Here is a 24,472-nt window from a genome sequence, read left to right on the forward strand (position 1 = left end):
GTTCTCAGTTTTATTATCCCATCTCCAAATAGGCTCAAATGTAAGTCGACCGAACTGATTCGCATGCTTTTCACATTAATGTAGGCTTTTTATGCCTTGTCATTAAAATTAAACGTTTTAGGGTTCTCTTCCTTCTCAGCTTTGCATTGACATTGGAACAGTATTTCGGAATTGGATTGATTTTCTCTTTTTAATAGCTTATTGCATTTTATTAGCGAATGTGTATTTGGATTTTTTAATTGTAGAAATGAAATATTCGATGATGTTAAAAGGTTTAAAAAAACGATGTTAATACAGCTAACGTAAGAACTACGGCCAAGCACGCACCAACACTCCCAACCTCCACAGACGCCACAATTGTAGCATTCAACCCAAGTGGAGTTAAATACTGACCTATCTAGCTTGAGTCTGGCTCTAATGACCCATACATGGAATGTATGGGCGTAGCGGTCAGATGTGGGAATGCTTAGGCAGAGTAGCTGTCGATAAATAGCTGTACTCCAGTTTATATGTCAAACATTAGCCCGCTTTTTGCTCATGATGAGTTGCGTCATTCGTTCTTCGGAAACGATCAAAGTGGTATAGTGCTTGCTGAGCAGATTGATTGCTCTACATTTTGCACGGTTAATGAGGATGCCCCTACCAGAATTACACACAGTTCGCCATACATAACCATCGTGTTACCTCGTCTGATACATAAGATAGCACCTCAGTCACGTTTGGCGACTTTATGCTGGCTGATCCGAAGAAGTGCGCAATTTTTTTATTCGGTAGTTGGACGATCACCCCGGGAGTGACAGGGCAAATAGAAGAATACTACGTCGCATTATATATCTTCCTACCAGGGATGAACCACCACAATTTACGACGGTGTTGGGAATGTCATCAGGAACGCTAAATCATCCAAAGCGTTTGGCACTGATGAAATCTCCATGGCAATGCTGAAACAGCTGGATAAGCCGGGAGCGGAGTATCTCACTAAAGTTCTCAATTTATCGCTAGCCAACCCCCTTTGTTCCCGAAGTCTAGAAAATGGGCAGGCTAGTCCCGCTTTTGAAGCCAGACAAGGATGCCAGCAAAAGTGAATCGTACAGGCCGATTTCGCTCTTGTCGCCAGTAGCAAAGACCCTTGAGGCCTTAGTCCTCCCCAGCCATCTCCACACATATTGGTCGAGGACTCAACCAGAGCAAACCGTGTGATAGAACAGTGATGGTGGCGTTCGACTTATTAAATGACTTCGATACTGTCAAACAATCCACGCTGATTGAGGACATTGAGCAGACAACCCTCCGGCCAAGTTGGAAACGTTGGATAAGCAATTATCAGACCAATTATGAATGTCAACTCCCCGTGAGTTTTCTCACTTTCTCCTTTATGTTGAAACGGCAGAAAGGCAAGGCTCACAGGGAGTTTACATTCATAATCACCCTGTTTATGTGTGGACGCCAGTCAAACGTCCAATTCATGAACAAGAAGTCCAAACCCCGTACAGTGAAATAGGGAGTTCCCCATGGTGAGGTGATATCTCTGTTTAACCTCTACCTCTCCTGTATTCCACCCGTCCATCGTGAGGATGATTGTACAATCTCGGCGTCAGCTACCTTCTCTGATGTCATTTATGAAAGGCTAAACTTCTATTTGACTGATCTTAACACCTTTTTTCCAATCGAGGAATATGCAAATATCGGCCACTCTGTTCACCACATGGACGTCAGAGGTGAGAACTGAGTTGAATGTCATTGTCGATGGTAGCAGAATTCCGACCACAAACTACACTAAATTCCAGGGGTCACGTTCTACAGCATTTTCATTTTCAATCTAGGAACAAGATCCTCAAGTCCCTAGAAGGCAACACTTGAGGTGCAGATAAGGAAACCTGTGGTAAGCTATGCGTCGCCAGTTTGGTCCGCGAATTAAAGTGTAACGAAATGAAAAAATATTCAAACTTGTCAGAATGCCGCCATGAGAACAGCGACAGGGTGCCTTCTCATGTCTACAGGACCATCTACATGGGGAGGCAAAGATTCTTCCAGTACAGCAACACAATGTCATGTTTTCGTTGCAGTACTTGCTCGGATGTTACCGTGAAAGCCATCCTAATCACAAAATGGTGGATAGCACAATCGCCGACACGGTGCAAAAGCATGCGGCACAGGTCCGCACGATACATCCCATTGAAGCATCCACATTCCTTAAAACTGGAGATAGACCCAGAGCCAGATTAAGCAGAAGAATGAACTTACAAACATATAATAAAAACACTATTACAACAACAACAAAACGTGGTGTTAGATGCTGCATTTGTTGTTGTTGGGGAGACTGCGGGGGTTCCAACATAACTCCTATCGGACTAGTCCTGAAGGCGACTTAGACCAGAACAGTCTTTGAAGTTCAGATACATGCTTATTTCATAAGGAGGTGCACTTTCTCATGGTAGACTTCACATGTTTAATGCTGTAATAGCACATCGTTGGCCTACCACATTCATCAATTGGTAAATCGATTGTTATAGCCACCCGAGCGAGTTCTTCTGCTAATTCGTTTCCCGATATTTTGTACACCCATGACTGGAAGCAAAAATCTCGTCTCGAAAGACGTTAAAGCTATCGTAAAGCTTGTATGTGTGTTCGATTTGTGGATTTTCGGAGTATACACCGTCGCCAGGGCCTTCCACCGTGTTCGATACTCAGTTCAGGATAATGACGCGTGCCCCACTGTTATTACCTAGGACCGAGTTCGCAACGAAGCTATAGATTTTCGGTGCGAGCCAAAACGCTCCAAAATAAGAGGAGATTGCTAGATTGCAGTTATCACACGGACTTATAAATGGCGTGTCCTGACATCCTGCCATTTATCAAGGTTCAGACAACCTGATTATCATCATTTAATTCAACATACCACCCGACTTTATAACTTTTAATCGTCGTACTTAACACAAGCAGGGGATAGCTGAGTGGCAAAGGTTCAGAGAACATTCCAATCACCCATTCAGAGACTGCTGAGAGAACTTTCCGGATTATCATCTCTGCTCAACAGCTCGGTACATAACTGCTGGTCGAACACGCCAGATAAGACCAAATTTCCCAGTCAAGGCGACTGGACTAGGAAACAAGTGTGATAAACTTCGTCGTACTAACCCAGATAACCTAAGAGTTAGAGAACTCTGGCGTTAAGTCTATAATGTATTAGGCGAGCGCAAGCGGCACCCTATCTTACAAATGACATGATCTGGTAACCTGTATTTTCTCTTGGCTACGACCAACTACGTCTTTATCATCGTCTAAGTCAGCAGACCACCCGACTTCATAATATCTAACCGCAGCAAGATTTCGGAGAATATGCCAACGACTTGAGAGATTTGCCCAGGCCCTCAGATGCTCGGGCAGCCATCCGTTACATAACTGGTGGTAGATAACACAAAATAACACCAGATTACTCAAAAGAGGCCACAGAACTAGCAAAATAGTGCGAAGAGGATGACCTCAGAGTTAGGAAATTTTCTCCCAAAGTCAACAGTAACAAGCAGAAAAGGTGACCTGAGGTGCTATCATTGCAACTAACAATGAACGATATTTTAGATGTTGTCAAACCGTTGGGTCCACCTGGAATCTCGTTGGCCACCCATATTGTATCAGGGCCCGGTAAAGTTGGCAGTATGAACCCGTACTCAAGCCAAGCAAGTATAGCACCAGATGATAATCGCACTCTGTAACCACTAGCCAAGTTCTATCAAAGACCTCCTTAGGTGTCTTCAGGTCTATATATGGGCAATATTATTGAAAATTTAACATCGTTGAAGCCAAGGTTTACCCGTTTATAACTCGCGAATAGTGGTTGTATATTGTACAATTTACATGCTTTTGGATAAAATGAAATGTTTTTAGACTTGGCAAAAAATATTGGCCTTCAAAGTTGATTTGCGTGGAAGCTGTGGCTATATGTATGTTAAAAAATGGGTAAAAATGGGTTGAAGCCAACGTGTCTTTTTTTGTTTTCTCTCGATTTGTGATTAAACCACACTTTTCACGATTTTCCCGTTAAAGTAAAAGTAGAAGGCAACTAAATAGGGATCATCTCACTAGTGTATAACTTCTGCGTCTACCATTAAATGATGCTGACATTTTGAAGCCAGATTTTAAGTGTTTTTTGAAATTGTCTTATAATTTCGTTCAGCAAACATGTTTTTCAAAAAATCATATATAGAAATAAAGAACTGACGATTCTGATTTATTTGATATATGTGTCGTGAATGTAGCCTACACAGCTTCAGAGAAATCTGTATCCAAATACGAAAATTTTGTGCGAACAAATTTCTAAAAATCATATACACTACCGCTCACTTGAATAGAACCCCCCTGCAAAATTTTATTCAACCTCCATTTTTTCCGAATTATATAAGATATGAAGTTTTTAACTTTTATTATATTTTGCTTCATGTGTTTGGAGTAAACTTAGTCATTCATTTGCATTCAAATCCAATTTATATAAAAATTATACAAGAAAAACAAAATAATGTCAAAAATTGGACTTAAAAATTTGGCTCATTTGAATAGAACCCCCCTTTAAAACTTGCGAATACAGAAATATTGTATTAGAATATCGATGCATATTTACTCTATATTGAAAATGAAGTACTTTCAGTACTATTCAGTAAAAGGATATCCCTCCTGATTAAGGATACACCCGTATATCCTGCTTTGGCAAGGATTCTTTAAATAAACAGGTGTAATGCCTAACAAAGCTTGCTTTTTTCTGTCTCCTAGAGTCGTATATTTTACGCATAAGTCATTCCCATACAGTTTAGAGAATCTTTACATTGTAGAATATGGTGGCCCCTCCAGGATATCCGCATTTCTATTCCAATCTTTAAGTTTTGATGACTCGAAGTGTACAAAAGTTTATAAAATCGTGATGAAATTGCCACTCGGGATATCCGAAAATGTTTCTCAATACTGGAAATGCATGTTTTAGAACTCCTTTGTAAATTGTCGTGCGCATTTAGGGTGAAAGAAATTAACGCCAAAGTCCTTCATAATTATTAAGGACTCTCCTCATTAAGTAAACAATTGCATAAGTATACAACTATAATTTTCGCGTCTATTGAATGGAAGACCATCTTCTAAATTGTTTCTGTAGCGATGAATGTGTTTTTATTTTGCTGGAACGCATTACTAATTATCAAGGACTTAGGCGTCAATTTAGTTCACCCTAAATGCGCACGACAACTTATAAAGGAGTTCTAAAACAGACAATTCCAGTATTGAGAAACATTTTCGGATATCCCGAGTGGCAATTTCATCACGATTTTATAAACTTTTGTACACTTCGAGTCATCAAAACTTAAAGATTTGAATAGAAATGCGGATATCCTGGAGGGGCCACCATATTCTACAATGTAAAGATTCTCTAAACTGTATGGGAATGACTTATGCGTAAAATATACGACTCTAGGAGACAGTACGCTTCCGAAAATAAACTTGTTGACAGAAAAAAGCATGCTTTGTTAGGCATTACACCTGTTTATTTAAAGAATCCTTGCCAAAGCAGGATATACGGGTGTATCCTTAATCAGGAGGGATATCCTTTTACTGAATAGTACTGAAAGTACTTCGTTTTCAATATAGAGTAAATATGCATCGATATTCTTATACAATATTTCTGTATTCGCAAGTTTTAAAGGGGGGTTCTATTCAAATGAGCCAAATTTTTTACTTCAATTTTTGACTTTATTTTGTTTTTCTTGTATAATTTTTATATAAATTGGATTTGAATGCAAATGAATGGCTAAGTTTACTCCAAACACATGAAGCAAAATATAATAAAAGTTAAAAACTTCATATCTTGTATAATTCGGAAAAATGGAAGTGGAATAAAATTTTGCAGGGGGGGTTCTATTCAAGTGAGCGGCAGTGTATTTCGGGTCTAGTTTGTACAATTGGCATTCGATTTACTCGTGCATGATTGCAAATTTTGGATTTTTACGTTGCGGATCTAATAAATCATTATTCGTTAAAATCCATCTACTAAAACGCGAGATAGGAGAAATTCCAAGGTAGGAAAATCACCTAATATTGTTTTTGAAAATATCGCGCATTTTATCGCGTATTCTGTCGGCCGCTTGCACTACTATGAAAAAACTAGTGCAGCATCTTCCTTTATGCGGAAACAGAGATTTAAAAACTTCACTGATAAGGGAACTACATTCATTTTATCCCAAAAATAGTGTGTGATGCTACATCCACGGTTTTTGACTGATTGCCTTGAAATAGGTATATATAGATGCAGATTTTCATGGTGACACTAAAACCGGATGCGGAACGAAATTGTATGAACTTTGCGCAAATTAGTGATGTTTTATAGGTTTTTTAATGCTAAAATGCAGCCGATGCTACATCTTAGCGTCCAAATTATATTTCGAAAAATATATACAAATTAAAGGATATGGTCTTGCTGTACATGAAAATCACATGCGGACAAAACGATTTTGATAATTACGCGATTTACACATATTTTAATAATGCATATAAGTTAAAGCGGTTTATTTGAATTCTATTTCCGTTTAAGAAGTCTAATGATTTATTTCAACAACCCGATAACTTTCCTCAATGGGAAACCTTCTATGTGAATGTAGATAAAGCAAAATCCGCCCATTTCCTTGGGAGTTTCAAGAAAAATAAAAGAAGTACTCCTATAGAATTTTTCCAATATTTTCGACTCTAGAATGCATGTGAAAACCATTATTCCAAACCAAAATTTATTTTTTGTAACACAAATATGTGCTTATTTTGGCTATAATATCCTAACTACTATCCCGATGATTATAAGTTTGGTCTCATTTGATTCCCCGTGAAGTCTTTATTTAAAACTGTTACTTTTTTTGTAATTTTTGACGGGTAAATGACCTATATTTTCAAAAAATTCGGATTACAATTAAAATTTTGTCAATTTTTTGTAAATTCCGCGAATGCTGAGAAACATTTTACAAATATTATGCAATCTACTTAATGACGTCACTTCGTGATAACTTTTTAGTGACAATTGTGCTCAATAAAATAATTAGCGTTTTTATAATAATTTTTTCTTAAAAGCAGAAGTAAAACCGCGATAACATTTGTCCGAAACAACCAAAAATTTGCTCGCGAGCGGATTTGTACTGGGGAATTTTTTCTTAACCTATGTACCAAAAATCGTTAATGTAGCGCGAAAAGAAAAAAATCAATTGTTTGGAAATGGAATATGAAATAATTGGCAGTTTTGCCCATATATTCTATGTTCTACTGAAGTGCTCTTAAACATCTTCTATTATATCAAATACCTTTAAAGGCGTTTCCCATTCTATCAGAGACCACGTAAGGGATCTTCTATACTATCGAAGACCTCTTAAGGTGTATTCTGTACTATAGAGGCCCTCCAAAGACGTCTTCTATAGTATCAAAGACATTTAAGTCGTTTTCTATTCAATGGAAGAAAACTAGAGGCGTCTTCTATTCTATCGAAGGCTACTTATTGTGTTTTCCGTTTTATCGAAGACCTTTAAAATCGTTTTCTATTTTTTCAAAGACAATTTAAAGCCTTCTATTCTATCAAAGACCACGTAAGGGATCTTCTATTCTGTCGAAGACCTCTTAAGGTGTATTCTGTACTATAGAGGCGTCTTCTATTCTATCGAAGACTACATATGGCGTCTTCTGTTCTATCGAAGACCTTTAAAGTCGTTTTCTATTTTTTCAAAGACCATTTAGGGTGCCTTCTATTCTATCGAAGACTTCTTAAGGCGTCTTCTGTTCTTTCGAAGATAACTTACAGCGTATTCTCTTCTATCAAATACTATTTAAGGTGTTTTCTGTTCTGTCGAAGAACACTTAAGGCGTCTTCCATTCTACCTATGTCCATGTAGGGTGTCTTCTGTGCTATCAAAGACCACCTAGAGCGTCTTCTATTCTATCAGAGACCACTTAAAAATTCTTCTGTTCTATCGAAGACCACTTAAGGTGTCTTCTATTCTATCAACGACCACTTAAGGTGTCTTCTATTCTATCAAAGACAACTTAAGGCGTCTTCTATTCTACCAAAGATCACTTAAGGTGTATTCTGTTCTATCAAAGACCATTTAAGGCGTATTCTGTTCTATAAAAGGCCACTTTAGGTGTCTTCCATTCTATCAACGACCATTTACGGCGTCTTCAAATTAATCGAAGACAACATAAGGCATCTTCTGTTCTATCGACAAGCACTTAAGGCGTCTTCTATTCTAGGTAAGACCATATAATGCGTCTTCAGTGCTATCCACTTAAGGCGTCTTATATTTTACCAAAGACCACTTAAGGCGTATTCTGTTCTATCGAAGACAAATTAACGTGTCGTCTATTCTATCGAGGACCACTTAATGTGCCTTCTTTTCAATTGAAAAATATTTAAGGTGTCAATTCTTCTTCTATTCTATCAAAGACTACTTAGAGCGCCTTCTATTCTATCAAAGGACACTTAAAGCGTCTTCTATTCAATCAAAAACCACTTAAGGATTATTTTTCTATCAAAGACCACTTAAGGTGTCTTCTGTTCTATCGAAGACCACTTAAGGCGTCTTCTATTCTAGCTAAGATCGTATAACGCGTCTTCAGTGCTATCAATGACCACTTAAGGCGTCTTCTATTCTATCGAAGACCACTTAAGGTGTCATCTATTCTATAAAAGACCACTTAAGGCGTTTTCTATTTTATCAAAGACCACTCAAGGCGTTTTCTGTTCTATCAAAGACCCCTTAAGTCGTATTCTATTCTAGCTAAGACCATATAAGGCGTCTTCTGTGCTATCGAAGACCACTTAAAGCGTCTTCTATTCCATCAAAGACCACTTACGGCGTCTTCCTTTCTATCGAAGACCATTTAAGGTGTCTTCTCCTCTATCGAAGACCACTTAAGGCGTCTTCTTTTCTAGCTAAGACCATATAATGCGTCTTCAGTGCTATCGATGACCACTTAAGGCCTTTTCTATTCTATCGAAGGTCACTTAGGGTGCCTTCTATTCTATAAAAGTCCACTTAAGGCGTCTTATATTTTACCAAAGACCACTTAAGGCATATTCTGTTCTATCGAAGACAACTTAAGGTGTTTTCTATTCTATCGAGGACCACTTAAGGTGCCTTCTTTTCGATTGAAGAATATTTAAGGTATCAATTCTTCTTTTGTTCTATTTATCATTTAAGGTGTCTTCTGTTCTATCGAAGACCACTTAAGGCGTCTTCTATGCTTGCTAAGACCATATAATGCGTCTTCAGTGCTATCGATGACCACTTAAGACGTCTTCTACTCTATCAAGGAAAACTTAGGGCGTCTTCTATTCTATCGATGGTCACTAAAGGTGTCTTCTATTCTATAAAATACCACTTAAGGCGTATTCTGTTCTATCGAAGACAAAAAAAGGTGTCTGCTATTCTATCGAGGCCCACTTAAGGTGCCTTCTTTTCAATCGAAGAACATTTAAGGTGTCTTCTGTTCTATCAAAGACCACTTCAAGCGTCTTCTATTCTATCAAAGGACACTTATTTTTTCTATCAAAGACCACTTAAGGTGTCTTCTTCTCTATCGAAGACCATTTAAGGTGTCTTTTTGTTCTATCAAAGATTATTTAAGGTGTCTTTTTGTTCTATCAAAGATTATTTAAGGGGTCTCTTTGTTCTATCGAAGACCACTTAAGGCGTCTTCTATTCTATCAAATACCACTTAAGGTGTCTTCTATTTCATCAAAGACCCCTTAAGGCGTATTCTTTTCTATCGAATACCATTTAAGGTGTCTTCTGTTCTATCGAAGACCACTTAAGGCGTCTTCTTTTCTAGCTAAGACCATATAATGCGTCTTCAGTGCTATCGATGACCACTTAAGGCCTTTTCTATTCTATCGAAGGTCACTTAAGGTGCCTTCTATTCTATAAAAGTCCACTTAAGGCGTCTTATATTTTACCAAAGACCACTTAAGGCATATTCTGTTCTATCGAAGACAATTTAAGGTGTCTTCTATTCTATCGGGGACCACTTAAGGTGCCTTCTTTTCAATTGAAGAATATTTAAGGTGTCAATTCTTCTTCTGTTCTAGCAAAGACCACTTGAAGCGTCTTCTATTCTATCAAAGGACACTTAAAGCGTCTTCTATTCTAAGACCGTATAACGTGTCTTCAGTACTATCGATGACCACTTAAGGCGTCTTCTATTCTATCGATGACCACTTAAGGCGTCTTCTATTCTATCGAAGACCACTTAAGGTGTCTTCTATTCTATAAAAGACCACTTAAGGCGTCTTCTATTTTATCAAAGACCACTCAAGCCATTTTCTGTTCTATCAAAAACCCATTAAGACGTATTCTACTCTAGCTAAGACCATATAAGGCGTCTTCTGTGCCATCAAAGACCACTTAAGGCCTCTTCTTTTATATCGAAGACTACTTAAGGTGTCTTCTGTTCTATCGAAGACCACTTAAGGCGTCTTCTATGCTTGCTAAGACCATATAATGCGTCTTCAGTGCTATCGATGACCACTTAAGGCGTCTTCTACTCTATCAAGGAAAACTTAAGGCGTCTTCTATTCTATCGAAGGTCACTTAAGGTGTCTTCTATTCTATAAAAGACCACTTAAGGCGTATTCTGTTCTATCGAAGACAAAATAAGGTGTCTTCTATTCTAGCGAGGACCACTTAAGGTGCCTTCTTTTCAATCGAAGAACATTTAAGGTGTCTTCTGTTCTATCAAAGACCACTTAGAACGTCTTCTATTCTATTAAAGGACACTTAAGGAGTATTTTTTCTATCAAAGACCACTTAAGGTGTCTTCTTCTCTATCGAAGACCATTTAAGGAGTCTTTTAGTTCTATCGAAGACCACTTGAGGTGCCTTCTATTCTATCAAAGACCACTTAAGGCGTCTTCTATTCTATCAAAGACCACTTAAGGTGTCTTCTATTTCATCAAAGACCCCTTAAGGCATATTATTTTCTATCGAAGACCATTTAAGGTGTCTTCTGTTCTATCGAAGACCACTTAAGGCGTCTTCTATTCTAGCAAAGACCATATAATGCGTCTTCAGTGCTATCGATGACCTCTTAAGGCGGCTTCTACTCTATCAAGGACCACTTAGAGCGTCTTCTATTCTATCAAAGGACACCTAAAGCGTCTTCTATTCTATCAAAGACCACTTGAAGAGTATTTTTTCTATCAAAGACCACTTAAGGTGTCTTCTTCTCTATCGAAGACCATTTAAGGTGTCTTTTTGTTCTATCGAAGACCACTTGAGGTGTATTCTATTCTATCAAAGACCACTTAAGTCGTCTTCTATTCTATCAAAGACCACTTAAGGTGTCTTCTATTTCATCAAAGCCACCTAAGGCGTATTCCTTTCTATCGAAGACCATTTAAGGTGTCTTCTGTTCTATCGAAGACCACTTAAGGCGTCTTCTATTCTATCAAAGACCACTTAAGGTGCCTTCTTTTCTATCGACCACTTAGAGCGTATTCTATTCTCTCAAAGAAAATTTAAGGCGTCTTCTACTATATCGATGACCATTTAAGGCGTCTTCTGTTTTATGGAAGACCATTTAAGGCGTGTATACGAGTATATTGTATATTTTGGAAAATAAATATCTAAACTTTATTAAATAAGTTTACATAGGCCTACAAAAGATATATTCATCCGGTGCATGCATCACATTTACAATTTTGTTGAAGATGTTTTTGTGTTTTCTCGTAAAAAATAAATTCTTAAAATTAAAATTTTGAAGATCAACTTAGAAACTATGGATTTTTGGAAGGCTTTAAATAGAAGTTCTCAGCCATAAAATACTTTTCGATACATTTTATCTTCCTTCACAACTTTGTCCCTTTCTATTCCGGTGGTGTGTTGTCATGGATCCATTCCGCAAAATGAGCCACCGATGTATAGACGCTGGGTATGCGTAAGCCGCCACAATTATCCGAGCCAAAGGACATGATACCAATCTAAGAGAGAGAGAGAGGGAAATAAAAAAATATATTTCCAATAGAATCTTTTAAATTTTTCCTGCAAATAATACCTGTGAAAATATGCCATTTTCCTGTATAAACAACGGTGCACCACCAAATCCTTGACACACATCTTTACCCTCTCCTCCGGCACACATCCACTGACCTTCTATGGAATTGGGTGATTCCAAAGCACCCGTTGAACCATAGTTACGCAAACATAAATCCCAACTTGTTAACGGTACATCCAAATAAGACATTTCAGGTTGTCGGCTACTTGATGTGGACATCTTGCCCCAACCAGCTATGGTGGCCCTTTTGCCAACCACCAAATTGTTGCGTGTCTTTTGTAAACAAATCGGTTGGGTGGCCACTAAAAAAGAAAACAGAAGAGATTTATGCTTTCTGTTCAAATTTAAATAATCTCAACATAATCAAGTAATTTAAGATCCAGTCTATATTATTGGGCCAAAGAGAGGAGGATAATCCGCTGCTTGTTGAACATTGTTTTAACATCTTTGATAACACCACGCACAATGGAACATCTTAATTAAGGTGATTTATTTAATGCGTGAACATTAAGGTGATGAGTGAGTGTAACGTTATGACGGTGATGAATGTGAAGATTAATTCAATTGTCTTCACAACGGCAGGGCAGATGCATCGCACAAAAGAAGAAAGTATTTGACAAGTATTGTAGGTTGTCACATTGAGATATATTAACAATGCAGAGTTTAAAATCACCCTATTTAGTGACCAACCTAAATGTCAGCTTTAGTTCGCCAGTGCATATGTATTTTCTGCTGCTTTGGCCTGATAGGGTAACAACTTTGTCCGAAAGCTTCTTCTATTTTATCAAAGAACTATTAAGGTGTCTCCTATTCGTAAGAAGACCATACGAGCGTCTTCTATTCTATCGACGAGGCGTCTTCTATCGAAGACAATTTGGAGCATCTTCTATTCGATCGAATACCATTTAAGGCTTCTTCTATTTTAACAAAGACCATTTAAGGCATCTTCTATTCTACCGAAGACCAAATAGAGAGTCATTTTTATATCAAAGACCTCTTTAAGCCTGTTTTATTTTACCATAAGACGCCTTCTATTCTATCGAAACCCATTTAAAGCGTCTTCTTTCTATCTAAGGCCACTTAGACGGCCCTATTATATCAAAGACCACTTAGGGCGTCTTCTGTTTTATCGAAGACTTTTTAGGCGTCTGCTAATTTATCGAAGACTACTTAGAGCGAAGACTAGCAGAGGCCTATACTATTCTATCGATGTTGTTGAAACAGTTGAAAAGGTGCAGTGCGGGTCTGTGCCGCTTGCTGGACAGATTTTTGCACGGTGTCATCAATTCTTGCCACATAAGAATTTACACGTCTGCACCATCACGAGCGTAGTTGAGCCAAAAATTACACAGTGACTCCGGGCGCTCCTCAACTGCGATAGATGGGGGATTTTCTCCGAGGACCGCATTCACATGATAGTTGTTTATGGCAACAGTGACTATATCTGTGTGAATGGTATTTAAATCTGTTTGATAGGCTTGCTGAACTAGAGGCTGTCCCTTGTATCGTTTGCCTCTCTTCCTAGATCATGAAGATCCCTGCCGACAAGCCCGGGTGGGGGGTCCTATCAACCATATGACTCACGGTAACAACCGAACAATCATACCATTGTGTTGCTGTACTGTCTCCTCATGCAGTGGTCCACTGAAGACATGAGGAGGCACCCGGTTACAGTTGTCAGGGCGCCATTCTGACAGGTTTGAATATTTGTCCATCCCGATGCACTTATGTTTACAGGCCACGCTAGCTCCGTATAGCTTTCCATAGAGACCGACCCATCGAATTATATGTGGTCAACAAGGTTTTTATATGCACCCCAAATGCTGCCGGATAGAAACTTGAGGTCCTTATTCCTACATCTCAGCCTGTCGCAGATAGCTGTGGCATGCGTGAACGACGTGAACATGCTATCGAATGTGACCCCTAGAATTTTGGTACAATTCGTGGTCGAAATTCTACTACCATCGACCATGACATTCAACTCAGTGCTCACCTCAGTAGACCAAGTGGTGAACAAAGTGGCCGTAGATTTAATGACGGATATTTGCATATTCCTCGCTTGGAAAACCTTTCACAAATCACAGCAGAGAAAATACCCGATGCCAAGATCGTACTATCATCCACATACGTTATGATCTCAATGCCATATGAAGCGGGTGGAGTACAGGAGAGGTAGAGGTTAAACACTTTCGGAGATATAACATCACCTTGGAAAATGCCCTGCTTCACTCTACAGGACTTCTACCATCGATCATGACATTTAACTCAGTGCTCAACTCTGCAGCCTATGTGGTGAACAGAGTGGCCGTAGATTTAGTGACGGATAATTGCATAATCCTGTCGTGGAAAACGCATAATCCTCGTGTGGAATGACATCAGGTACCCCACGCCAAGTTGTACAATTATTTGCATACGTTACGACCTCAATGCCGTCTGGAGGGGATGGAACACAGGAGATGTAGAGGTTAAATAGTTCCGGAGGTGTTACTCTACTGGACTTGGACTTCTTTTTCCTAAATTCCACGAACGACTGACGTCCATATGTATAATTGATTATCCAGCGTTTCATTGCCGGATGGTGGTCTGCTCAATATCCTCTAGCAGCGTGGAGTGCTTTAGTGCTTGATTTAGCGTTCCTGATGACATTTGCAACATCATCCACTGTAAATTGTGGTGGTTTCTCCTCGACAGAAAGAGATATAAAGCGACGCAGTACTCTTCTCTTCGCCCTGTCACTCCCGGGGTGCTCGACAAACTGTCGATTGAAATAACTTGCGCACCACTTCGAATCAGTTAGCGTAACGTTGCCAAACGTGACTTAGGCCCTATCTTCACACACACAATTCACTTATTCCGGTTCCAATGTTGCAACTCTTCAGATGATTTAACCACTTATTCCGCTTGTGCTTCGCCGTCCAACCTGTAAACTTCCAGTGTCAGCTCCTTGACTCTGGGGTCATTGGGGTTGGCCCGACGAAGTTCATTAAGCTCATTTGCAAATCCCGTCGACTGTGTTGGGATTTTTTGTCTGACTTCCGGTATTCGATCATCAGGTATATTGCGAGCGGTCGCACCTGTGATGATGTCTCGGAACGTCCCTTTTGCTACCCGAACATTAGAAGGGTTGGACAGAACTCTGAAGAGGTGATTGGTGAACACTTTGCAACTAGGCCAATTAGCTTTTCGATGATTGATGAAAATGCGGGGTTCCGATGTGATGAAATCTGGCAGTCTGTTGGTGGAGACAATTATGAGGAGATGTTCTGACCGAAGAGAAACGACGCGTTGCCAGATGACGTCATTTGTTATATGTTTATATATGGCGAACTGTGACACTCCACTCCGTTAATTCTGGTAGGGACGACCTTATTAACCGTGCAAAACGTAGGGCTATCAATCTTCTCAGGCTGCACTATATCCCTCTGGTCATTGCTGATGACCGAATACCTCTACTCATGATTAGCATTAAAGTTTCCCAAGACCAGACGGTTATATAATTCTAAAAGCTAGTGTTGGGCCTATAACCTGAAGTACAGTTATTTATCGGAGGGATGTCCACCTTAAGCAACTCTAAATCAGCAGTTCCTCACCTGACTGCTACTCCCATACATTCTATGTACCTTAGAGCCAGGCTCAAGCGAGGTAGGTATGAATTGAACAGACTGGTGCAATGGGAAAGCTCCACTCCACTTCTGATGCGATCCTTCATCAGTACGCGATAACCAGCACAACGTTGTAAGCCGCAGTTGTTGTTGAGCTTAGTTTCCTGCACCGTCGGAACCTTAATATTCCTCTCACTCATGACATTCACTATTTCTTCAATCTTAACTCGGAGTCAATTGCAATTAAATTGTAAAAAGAATGCAGGGATTGAAACAGCAACGGTTGGTGTTAAGTGCTGCGGCTGATGTTGAGGGGACTGCGAGGGAGTCTTGTAAACTGATGACGACCACTCACTGGGAGCTGTGTTGATGCAGCATGCATCAACATAGTCCCTGTCGTAGTTCCTCACATGAACGAGTCCAGAGCAACCTCTGTGATCCACCCACATCCGGCATCTATTGAATCTCATAGAAGTTTGAGTGTGGTGAATGTGGATGGGACAAACTGAGCACATCCATTAAGAATCAGGAGCAGATATTCCGGGATATGCTGCTTCCAATACAGAAAAACGATACAAATACAAACATGTATACACTGAGGTGGCACTCTCTGGCCGCAATACTGATGTTGTGCGGTTTCGGGTTAATACGGTATCTACGAAACCGCCGCCGTGACTACTTAAGCAACTTATATTCTATCGAATACCACTTATTGCGTCTTCTATTCTAACGAAAACCACATGGGGCGTCTAATGTTCTAACACAGTCCACTTCAGGTGACTACCAGGTCGAAGACAGTTTAAAGAATATTCTGTCAAAGCTTGCCAAAAGTGTCTTCTATTCTATCAAAGACCACTTAAGGTGTCTTAAGTCGGCGACTTAAGTCGGCTTCTATTCTTTCCAAAACAACTTAAGGTGTTTTCTATTCTATGCACAGAAAAAACTATTTCAAGAATTTTTACATATTTTTGTTCGTGGTTTAGTTTTTTCATACTGTACAGGTACCTCACATAAGATACATGTACAGTTTCTTATTTCCTTCCGAAAGCCACTATTTTTTTTTTTCAAAAATATGTAAGATTTTCATGAGATGCCAAATCCCTTTCCTATTTTCCCTATATACCACTATTTGCTCTCATATTTCCTCTCTAGTTTCGTAAATGCTCTCAACTTTGTTCTCGTTTTCTTTTCAATGGTCTCGTCGTCTCACCATCGTATTGACAATGTATCAACAAACCACAACACAACTCCACCATCGTCTCATCATACATTGAGACTGTATCAGTGGAAGGCATTGTGACTCACAAGAGAGAATGTGCTCTAAGTGAGCTAACACCTTGTGAGCATCAACAAATTTACGCTCATTTAGAGCACAAGGGAGACCCAAAAAAATTCTCTGCCTTACTCTGGACTATATCAACAAACCACACCACACACATACACACCACAACAACATACCTGAACTACCACTGTATGTCGCAATAATTTTGTTGTTACCCAGCAAACCAATCGTACCGATATCGTAACGAAATCGGAACAAATTTCGGACGTTACGTCCGATATCTGATCCGAAATCGTAACGATATCTTAACGAAAGTTGTATGAAGTGGTTGACATAATTTCGGAACGAAATGTCGGAGCGAAATCGGATCGATTTCGGTCAGAATTCGCAACGAAATCGGAAGAAAATCCTTGGGAAATTCGGAATTCGAATTTCTTCCTCCGAATTTTCGTACAGATTTCTGAACGATTTCGGAATAATGTCGTATGAAAATCTGAGGTACCTTCCGAACTTTCGTAAAGGTTTCTGAACAATTTTGGAATAATTTCGTATGATTATCGAAGGAAAAAATTTTTCTCTGTTGCCTCTTTTTTATTGATAAATTTTCTTTGTTATGTTTTTTATTGGAAGATTATAATTTCAAAGATATCTAATGATTTTCACTCTTGTTATCATTTTGTAGTTATAGTAGAACAATGTAAACTTTGTGTACGAATATGTTGAGTCTATCAGCACTAACTTGAATTATTATATGTTGCATTTATATTTAAAATATTTAAAAAATGTATATGCGAATTTTATAACCAACCATTTTGTTTTTCGACAACAAACTAAAATGTTGCTTGTTAGATATATACAAAAGGTGGTTGTTGTGCGAAGGGAAAATTGTTTCCGACATATCGATCCGAATTCGTAACGAAATCGGAAGAAAAACATTAGCAAATTCGAAGGGAAATTTACTTCCGACATTTTCTCCGAAATCGGAACGAAATCTGAACAAATTCCCCTAAGAAAAATCGTATAGAAATCGATACGAAATCTGAACGATTTTGCGTCCGAAATTGTTTCGATATGTCGGACATCCGACATTTGGTTTGCTGGGTAGTTAACTGACAAACCAAACAACTACAGTGCGTTTGGTGTCGAAAAAACAAAATGTTTGGCTGTATAGTTCGCAACTACACATTTTTAATTTCTTTAATATAATATAATATAACATATATGTACATATGGTTCGTATTGTTCTGCTATGTTCACAAGACGATGACAACTACAGTCAAAATCCATTAGAAGAAACGGTAAATTACAATAATACAAAATAAAAGCATTAATTAATAAAAAACAACAAAATTAGTCTCTGGTTTGTGTTGGTGGTGTGTTGTGGTTGTTAGTCCATAATAACAAAAACAACAACTCGCCAAAATTGTTTTTTTCAATCTCTCAGAAAAGAACAGTATTTTTTTTCTTTATGAAAGGCGTTCATGAAATGCAGAAATTTGCACCTCGGCAAGACTTTATGAACACTATTCCTGAAATGCAGTAATTCTTTTTTTTCTGTGTAGAACATCATTTAAGGCATCTTGTATTCTTTCAAAACCCACTTAAGGTGTATTCTACTCCATCGAAGGCCACTAAAGGCGTCTTCTTCTCTATCGAAGACCACTTCAATTATATCAAATTCTTCTTTAGGCCTCTTTTTTTGTACCTCTCACCATAGCATGGAGGTTATATTAATTTTTTTCTGTTTGTAACACATCGAACTAACCATTTGTGACCATGTAAAGTATATATATTCTTGATCAGAATAAAATTCTAAGACGATCTAGCCATGTCCGTCTGTTGTAATCACTCTAGCGTTCGCAATAATTGAGCCAGAGCGCTATATTTTTACATCCGAGTGTCTTTTTCCATAGGCAGGTCAAGTTCGAAGATGGGCTATATCGGACCACTTTTTGGTATAGCCCCCATATAACGGTGACTCCTGATTTCCGTTATTTTGGGGATTTAAGCTACTTTTTTTTTGACCGAACTATCTGAAATTTCACGTTTGGGGTTCCCGGTGGTCATAAAACATCTACAATAAAAACTGTCAACATAGGTCCATGTTTTGGTATGGCTTTTAGCCAAAATTTTTCATCGAACTACCTGTAATTTGACAGTTGAGGTTCCTAGTAATCACAAAATATCTCCATAAAAATCTGTCATCATAGGTCCATGTTTTGGTATAGCCCCCATATAACGGTACCTCCCGATTTTTGGTATTTTGAGGATTTTAGCTAAAATTTTTGACCGAACTACCTGTAATTTGACAGTTGAAGTTCCTAGTGATCACAAAACAACAACAACAACATTGTTCCACAACATCCCATACGGGACAAGGGAGACTTCTCTCATATCAATGAGTGCACCCCGATTCATATTAAGCTCAATGATATGGGACCTACTGTTTATCGCCGAGTCCGAACGGCGTGCCTTAAGATACCACTTGTAGAGAAGTTTCTCAAGGCTGAAATACTCAGAAAATGTCGCCAACATTACTGAGGGGTATTTTGCCACCGTTGAAAAATGTTTGATGTTGTCTGGCCGGGGAATCGAACCACTGACCTTCTGCGTGCAAGGCGGGCGTGCATACCATTGCACCACGGTGGCACCCAGTGATCACAAAACATCTCCACTAAAAACTGTCAACATAGATCCATGTTTGGATATAGCGGTACCTCCCGATTTTCGGTAGTTTGAGGATTTTAGCTGCAGTTGCTAAAATTTTTAACCGAACTACCTGTAATTTAACATTTAAGGTTCCCAGTAGTCACAAAATATCTCCTCAAAAAACTGTAAACATAGGTCCACGTTTTGAAACGACCCCCACATAACGGTACCCCCAGATTTTCGGAATTTTGATGATTGTAGTTACATTTTGAGACCGAACTACCTGTAATTTGAAGTTTGAGGTTCCCAGTGGTCACAAAACATCTTAACCAAAAACTGTCAAAATAGGTCCATGTTTTGGTATAGCCGTCATATAACGGTATTTTGAAGATTTTAACTACAATTTTCAACAAAGGTCCATGTTTTTCTATAGAATATATAATTATTCCGTTTTAGATCTGAATATATTATGGTGGAGGGAATAAAAAGTTCGGCCCGGCCGAACTTAACGATTTTTTACTTGTTTCTATTGAAGACCTCTTCGGACGTCTTCTATTATATCGAAGGCCAATTAAGGTGACTTCTTTCTATCCTATCATGAGCATTTGAATATCGAATACCTCCTACGTCGTCGTCTATATTATCGAAGGCCACTTAAGGCATGTTCTATTCTGTCTTCGACCACTTCCCAGCAAAATAAATTGGAAGTAGTGCATTGTAGGCTAGTTCTCTTACGGCATGTTTTGGTGCAGTTCAAACGGAGTCGTGAAAGAGGCACTTCATTCCTTACATTTTAACAAATTGGACTGCATCCTGTTCTACCCTGAAGGGTTAGTTAAAATGCGATTCCAAATAAATAGTTAAAATGCAGTGCCCAAGGGTTAGTTAAAATGCAGTGCTTATGGAGTGCATCTTTCAGTAGTCACGCTCTTGTAAAAATCATGAGTGAAAATGCTTAATTTGATGCACTTCCAGATCACTTATACATATGATTTAACTGCACCTTTGGAGGCAAACATATTGCTGGGTTATATCAAATACCTCTTTAGGCCACTTATCTTCTATCGAAATCCTTTTAAATCGTCTTATACATATTCTATCGAAGACCATTTACGGCAATATCGATTCTATCAAAGACATCATAAGGCGTCTTATATTCTATGAAAAACCACTTAAGGAATTTTCTATTATATTGAAAATCACTTGAGGCGTATTCTATTCAATCGAAGACCACTTAGGGGGTTTTCTATTCTGTCCAAAGCCAGTTAGGGCTTCTTTTATCCTACCTAAGACCTCTAAAGCTGTCTTCTATTCTATCGAAGGACCTCTTAAGACAATATATATTCTATCGAAGACCTCTTAGACTGTCTTCTTTTTTATCTTAAGACGGCTTTTATTATGTCATAGACCACTTAAAGCATCCTCTATTCTATCCTTCTATCGCAGTCGCAGTCTAAAATATCGAAAGGCTATGGCCGCTAGTGAAGAATGCCAACAAAGAACTAAAAATCGGAGTTTAGTTTCACTTACGTCTCCTTCGTACAATATATGCAATTCAATTCAACACTTCCGAAAACTACTTAAAATACATTGTTTCAAATTTGTTCAATTTACCCAAAATAAAGGATCCATAACTTTATCGCCAGTTATTTTCGCTGTCTACAATGTCTTCATTGAACAATTTATTTAATAGGCCTTAATTTTCAAATATTCTACCAAAAAATCAAAACAATTGGTACGTGCTAAAGATAATCGAAATCCTTTTTTTGGCAAATGCTACACCGAAAGCCTAAAGTGAAAACTGACAAAGAGAAGTAGGGACAGAAAGAAAGGTATAAAATCGTAAGAAACACGTTCTGTGGAAACTTAATTAAACAGCAATAACATTCATCATAAAAAATAATTTGTATGAAATATTCGAAAAAGGAAATGCACAACGCACCAGTTTAGATTCTTATCCAATGCAAGACGGTACTTTTAAGCACCTTACATCATTGTAAAACTTAAGGTGGTGGTCGATCTTTTGCATTCGTTAGTCAGTATCAATAATATAAATGACCAGCGATTGATTGATATTGCTTTCTGCTTACTAACAACCGGTAATTTTGTTGTCGACAAATTACATATATTTTTCGCTTTATCAAAACGCCTTTATAACAGCATAATGTTTCTTGGCCATAAGCCGAGTTAAATGGTTATGAGATGGGAGCATCCACCACCAACAACTTGAAACAAAAGAAGAAGAAACACATTGAATTGATTTGGAAACTGAATATATTGTGACGAATGTAACAGGTGGATTTATCTTCGTTAAGATGAATTTCCGAATTTGATTTGTAGCGTAAATATTAATTAGTTACGTTATTTGAATCAGTATTAAAACAACAACAACAGCAACTGTTTTGAATTCAATCTCACGGCGGCCAATGGCCGTCACCTCAACAATGATGTGTTTGTATTCGTGTATTTTTTCACCATGGGAGCAGCAATTTACCGCTGCTCCGAGCTCGTTTGGTCCATACTGGGATAGAGATGAGATGTAATGGATGTAGGGAATGGGTGCACTTCGGTACTCTGGCCTTAGTCGCACCCAGGATTACTCCAATAGGTATGTTACTGGACCGGAGCATTACCCAATGTGTCTCCAATTTCGTTGCCGACTCTTCGTCGTCGTCGAAATACGAGAAGCCCCCGCAGTCTCCCCAACAACAACAAACGCAGCGTCTACCACCACAAGTTGTTGTTTAGCGGCCCAGAAAGACATCATTCCTGCAATTCAAGTGCACTTGTCTCACCAATAAGGTCAGTGAAATTGTAGACTTGATGAGTCGCCGCGATCCAGAAAAAGAAAGATCACAACCACCTGTAGCCACCCTATTCTATAGAAGACCGCTTAAGGCGTCTTCTATTCTATAGAAGACAGCTTAAGGCATATTCTATTCTAAATAGGATCGTCTTCTATTCTATATAGGGCCACTTAAATCTCAATCACTTTTGTTCTATAAAAGGCCACTTAAGCCGTCTTCTATTTAAAGAAGACCACTTAAGTCGTCTTCTATTTAAAGAAGACCACTTAAGTCGTCTTCTATTTAAAGAAGACCACTTAAGTCGTCTTCTATTTAAAGAAGACCACTTAAGTCGCCTTCTATTCTATAGAAGACCACTTAGGTCGTCTTCCATTCTATAGAAGACCACCTATGGCGTCTTCTGTTCTATAGAAGTCCACTTAAGGCGTATTCTATTCTACAAATGCCACTTTATGCTATTTTATTCCATAAAATACCACTTAAGGCTTCTTCTATTCTACAGAACACCACTTAAGGTGTCCTCTATTCGACAGACGACCACTTAAGGCTTATTATATTCTATGGAAGACCACTTAAATTAAAGCGTCTTAGAATACAACTTAAGGCGTCTTCGATTCAATAGAAGACCACTTAAGGCGTCTTCTCTTCTATAAAAGACCACTTAAGACATGTTCTATTATATCAGAAGAACACATAAGGCATCTTCTATTCTACAGAATACCATTTAAGGTGTCTTCTGTTCTACAGAATGTCACTTAATTCACCTTCAATTCTATAGAGGACTACCGCAGGGTCCTTCAATTCTTCAACATATACTTAAATTCCTCCAAAAATAAACTTGTAAAATATTTATACCCTCAGCATTTATGCTAACGAGGGTATATGAGTAAAGGACAAAAAAAAATAGTTTCCATGAAGCCAAGGTTTATACTATTACTGGATAAAATTAGCAAAGCTCAAAAATTTAGCAAAAAAAAATTAATTTGCTTGCAAGTTATGACAGCGTAAATGAATAAACATAGGCAAAAACACGTTGAAGCTATCGAGGTTTTTTACATTGTTATTCCATTGCTGGTTAAACCATTCAAATGACGGACATATGTCCAAAGTAAAAGTAGAAGAATACAAAATGAAGATTACACTTCTAATGTATCACTTTTCAAAATTTCCACTGCATCCACCTTTATGGTGGTCCAGGTATCCGAAAATGCTTCTTACTACTGGAAATGGCTGTTTTAGAACTCCTTTGTAATTTGTCGTGCGCATTTAGGAGTTCTAAACAGCCATTTCCAGTAGGGAGAAGCATTTTCGGATACCCGGAGTGATCATTTTATCACGATTTTATAAACTTTTGTACACTTCGTGTCATCAAAAATTTAAGTTAAGTGTTATACAGTGGTAAATATTCCCTTAAATGTATAGGAATGACTTGTGCGTAAAATATACGACTCTTGCAGACAGAACGCTTCCAAACATAAACTTGTTGAAAGAAAAAAGCAAGCTTTGTTAGGCATTACACCTGATAATTTAAAGAATCATTGCCAAAGCAGGTTATACGGGTGTATCCTTAATCGGGAGGGATATACTTTTACTGAATATTACTGAAAGTACTTCGTTTTCAATATAGAGTGAATATGCATCGATATTCTATTACAATCGTTCTGTATTCCCAAGTTTTGAAGGGGGGTTCTATTCAAATGAGCCAAATTTTTTACTTGAATTTTTTGAACCATTGTGGCTTTTTTTTGTTGGGATAGCGTTTGCAATTTTGTTTTTTCAAAATAGTCTGGCTTAATCCCATTGTTGTTGTTTTAATATTTTAAAACAACTATTTTATTAGTGGAAAAGATTTGGCATTGTTCGCCAAGGGGTAAGGCAGGGAATACTATAGTTTCGATCCACGCCACTGGATCTCATCAGTTCCCTTGTTTCTTGTTTGTGGATATTCTCCACCGAAGTTATTTTTCAATAACTTCTTCAACAAGAAACTTTTTATACCCAAACATCAATCGTCAGCTCGAAGTATAAAGGTAAGCAAAGAAAAAAGTTCAATGAGAAGTTTTTCCTTGGCAACC

General features: G+C 38.3%; 2 protein-coding genes across 2 annotated transcripts in view; both read right to left on the minus strand.

Moving 5' to 3' along the window:
- LOC141394054 (uncharacterized) overlaps positions 1-24,472 on the minus strand; it is a 208,677-nt gene that overhangs the window by 90,474 nt on the left and 93,731 nt on the right. The gene's annotated exons all lie outside the window — the stretch shown is intronic.
- Positions 11,613-24,472, minus strand: part of LOC141394050 (venom protease) — a 50,062-nt gene continuing 37,202 nt past the window's right edge. The window contains exons 5-6 of the mRNA XM_073967860.1: positions 12,058-12,359; positions 11,613-11,983 (exon numbers count right to left, since the gene is read on the minus strand). Of these exons, the coding sequence (XP_073823961.1) occupies positions 11,870-11,983; positions 12,058-12,359 (416 nt within the window). The 3' untranslated portion in view covers positions 11,613-11,869. The remainder of the gene's footprint in view (positions 11,984-12,057; positions 12,360-24,472) is intronic.

The sequence above is a fragment of the Musca autumnalis genome, unplaced genomic scaffold, assembly GCF_047663935.1.
Source record: "Musca autumnalis isolate F117 unplaced genomic scaffold, ASM4766393v1 scaffold_2, whole genome shotgun sequence".
Lineage (NCBI taxonomy): Eukaryota > Metazoa > Arthropoda > Insecta > Diptera > Muscidae > Musca > Musca autumnalis.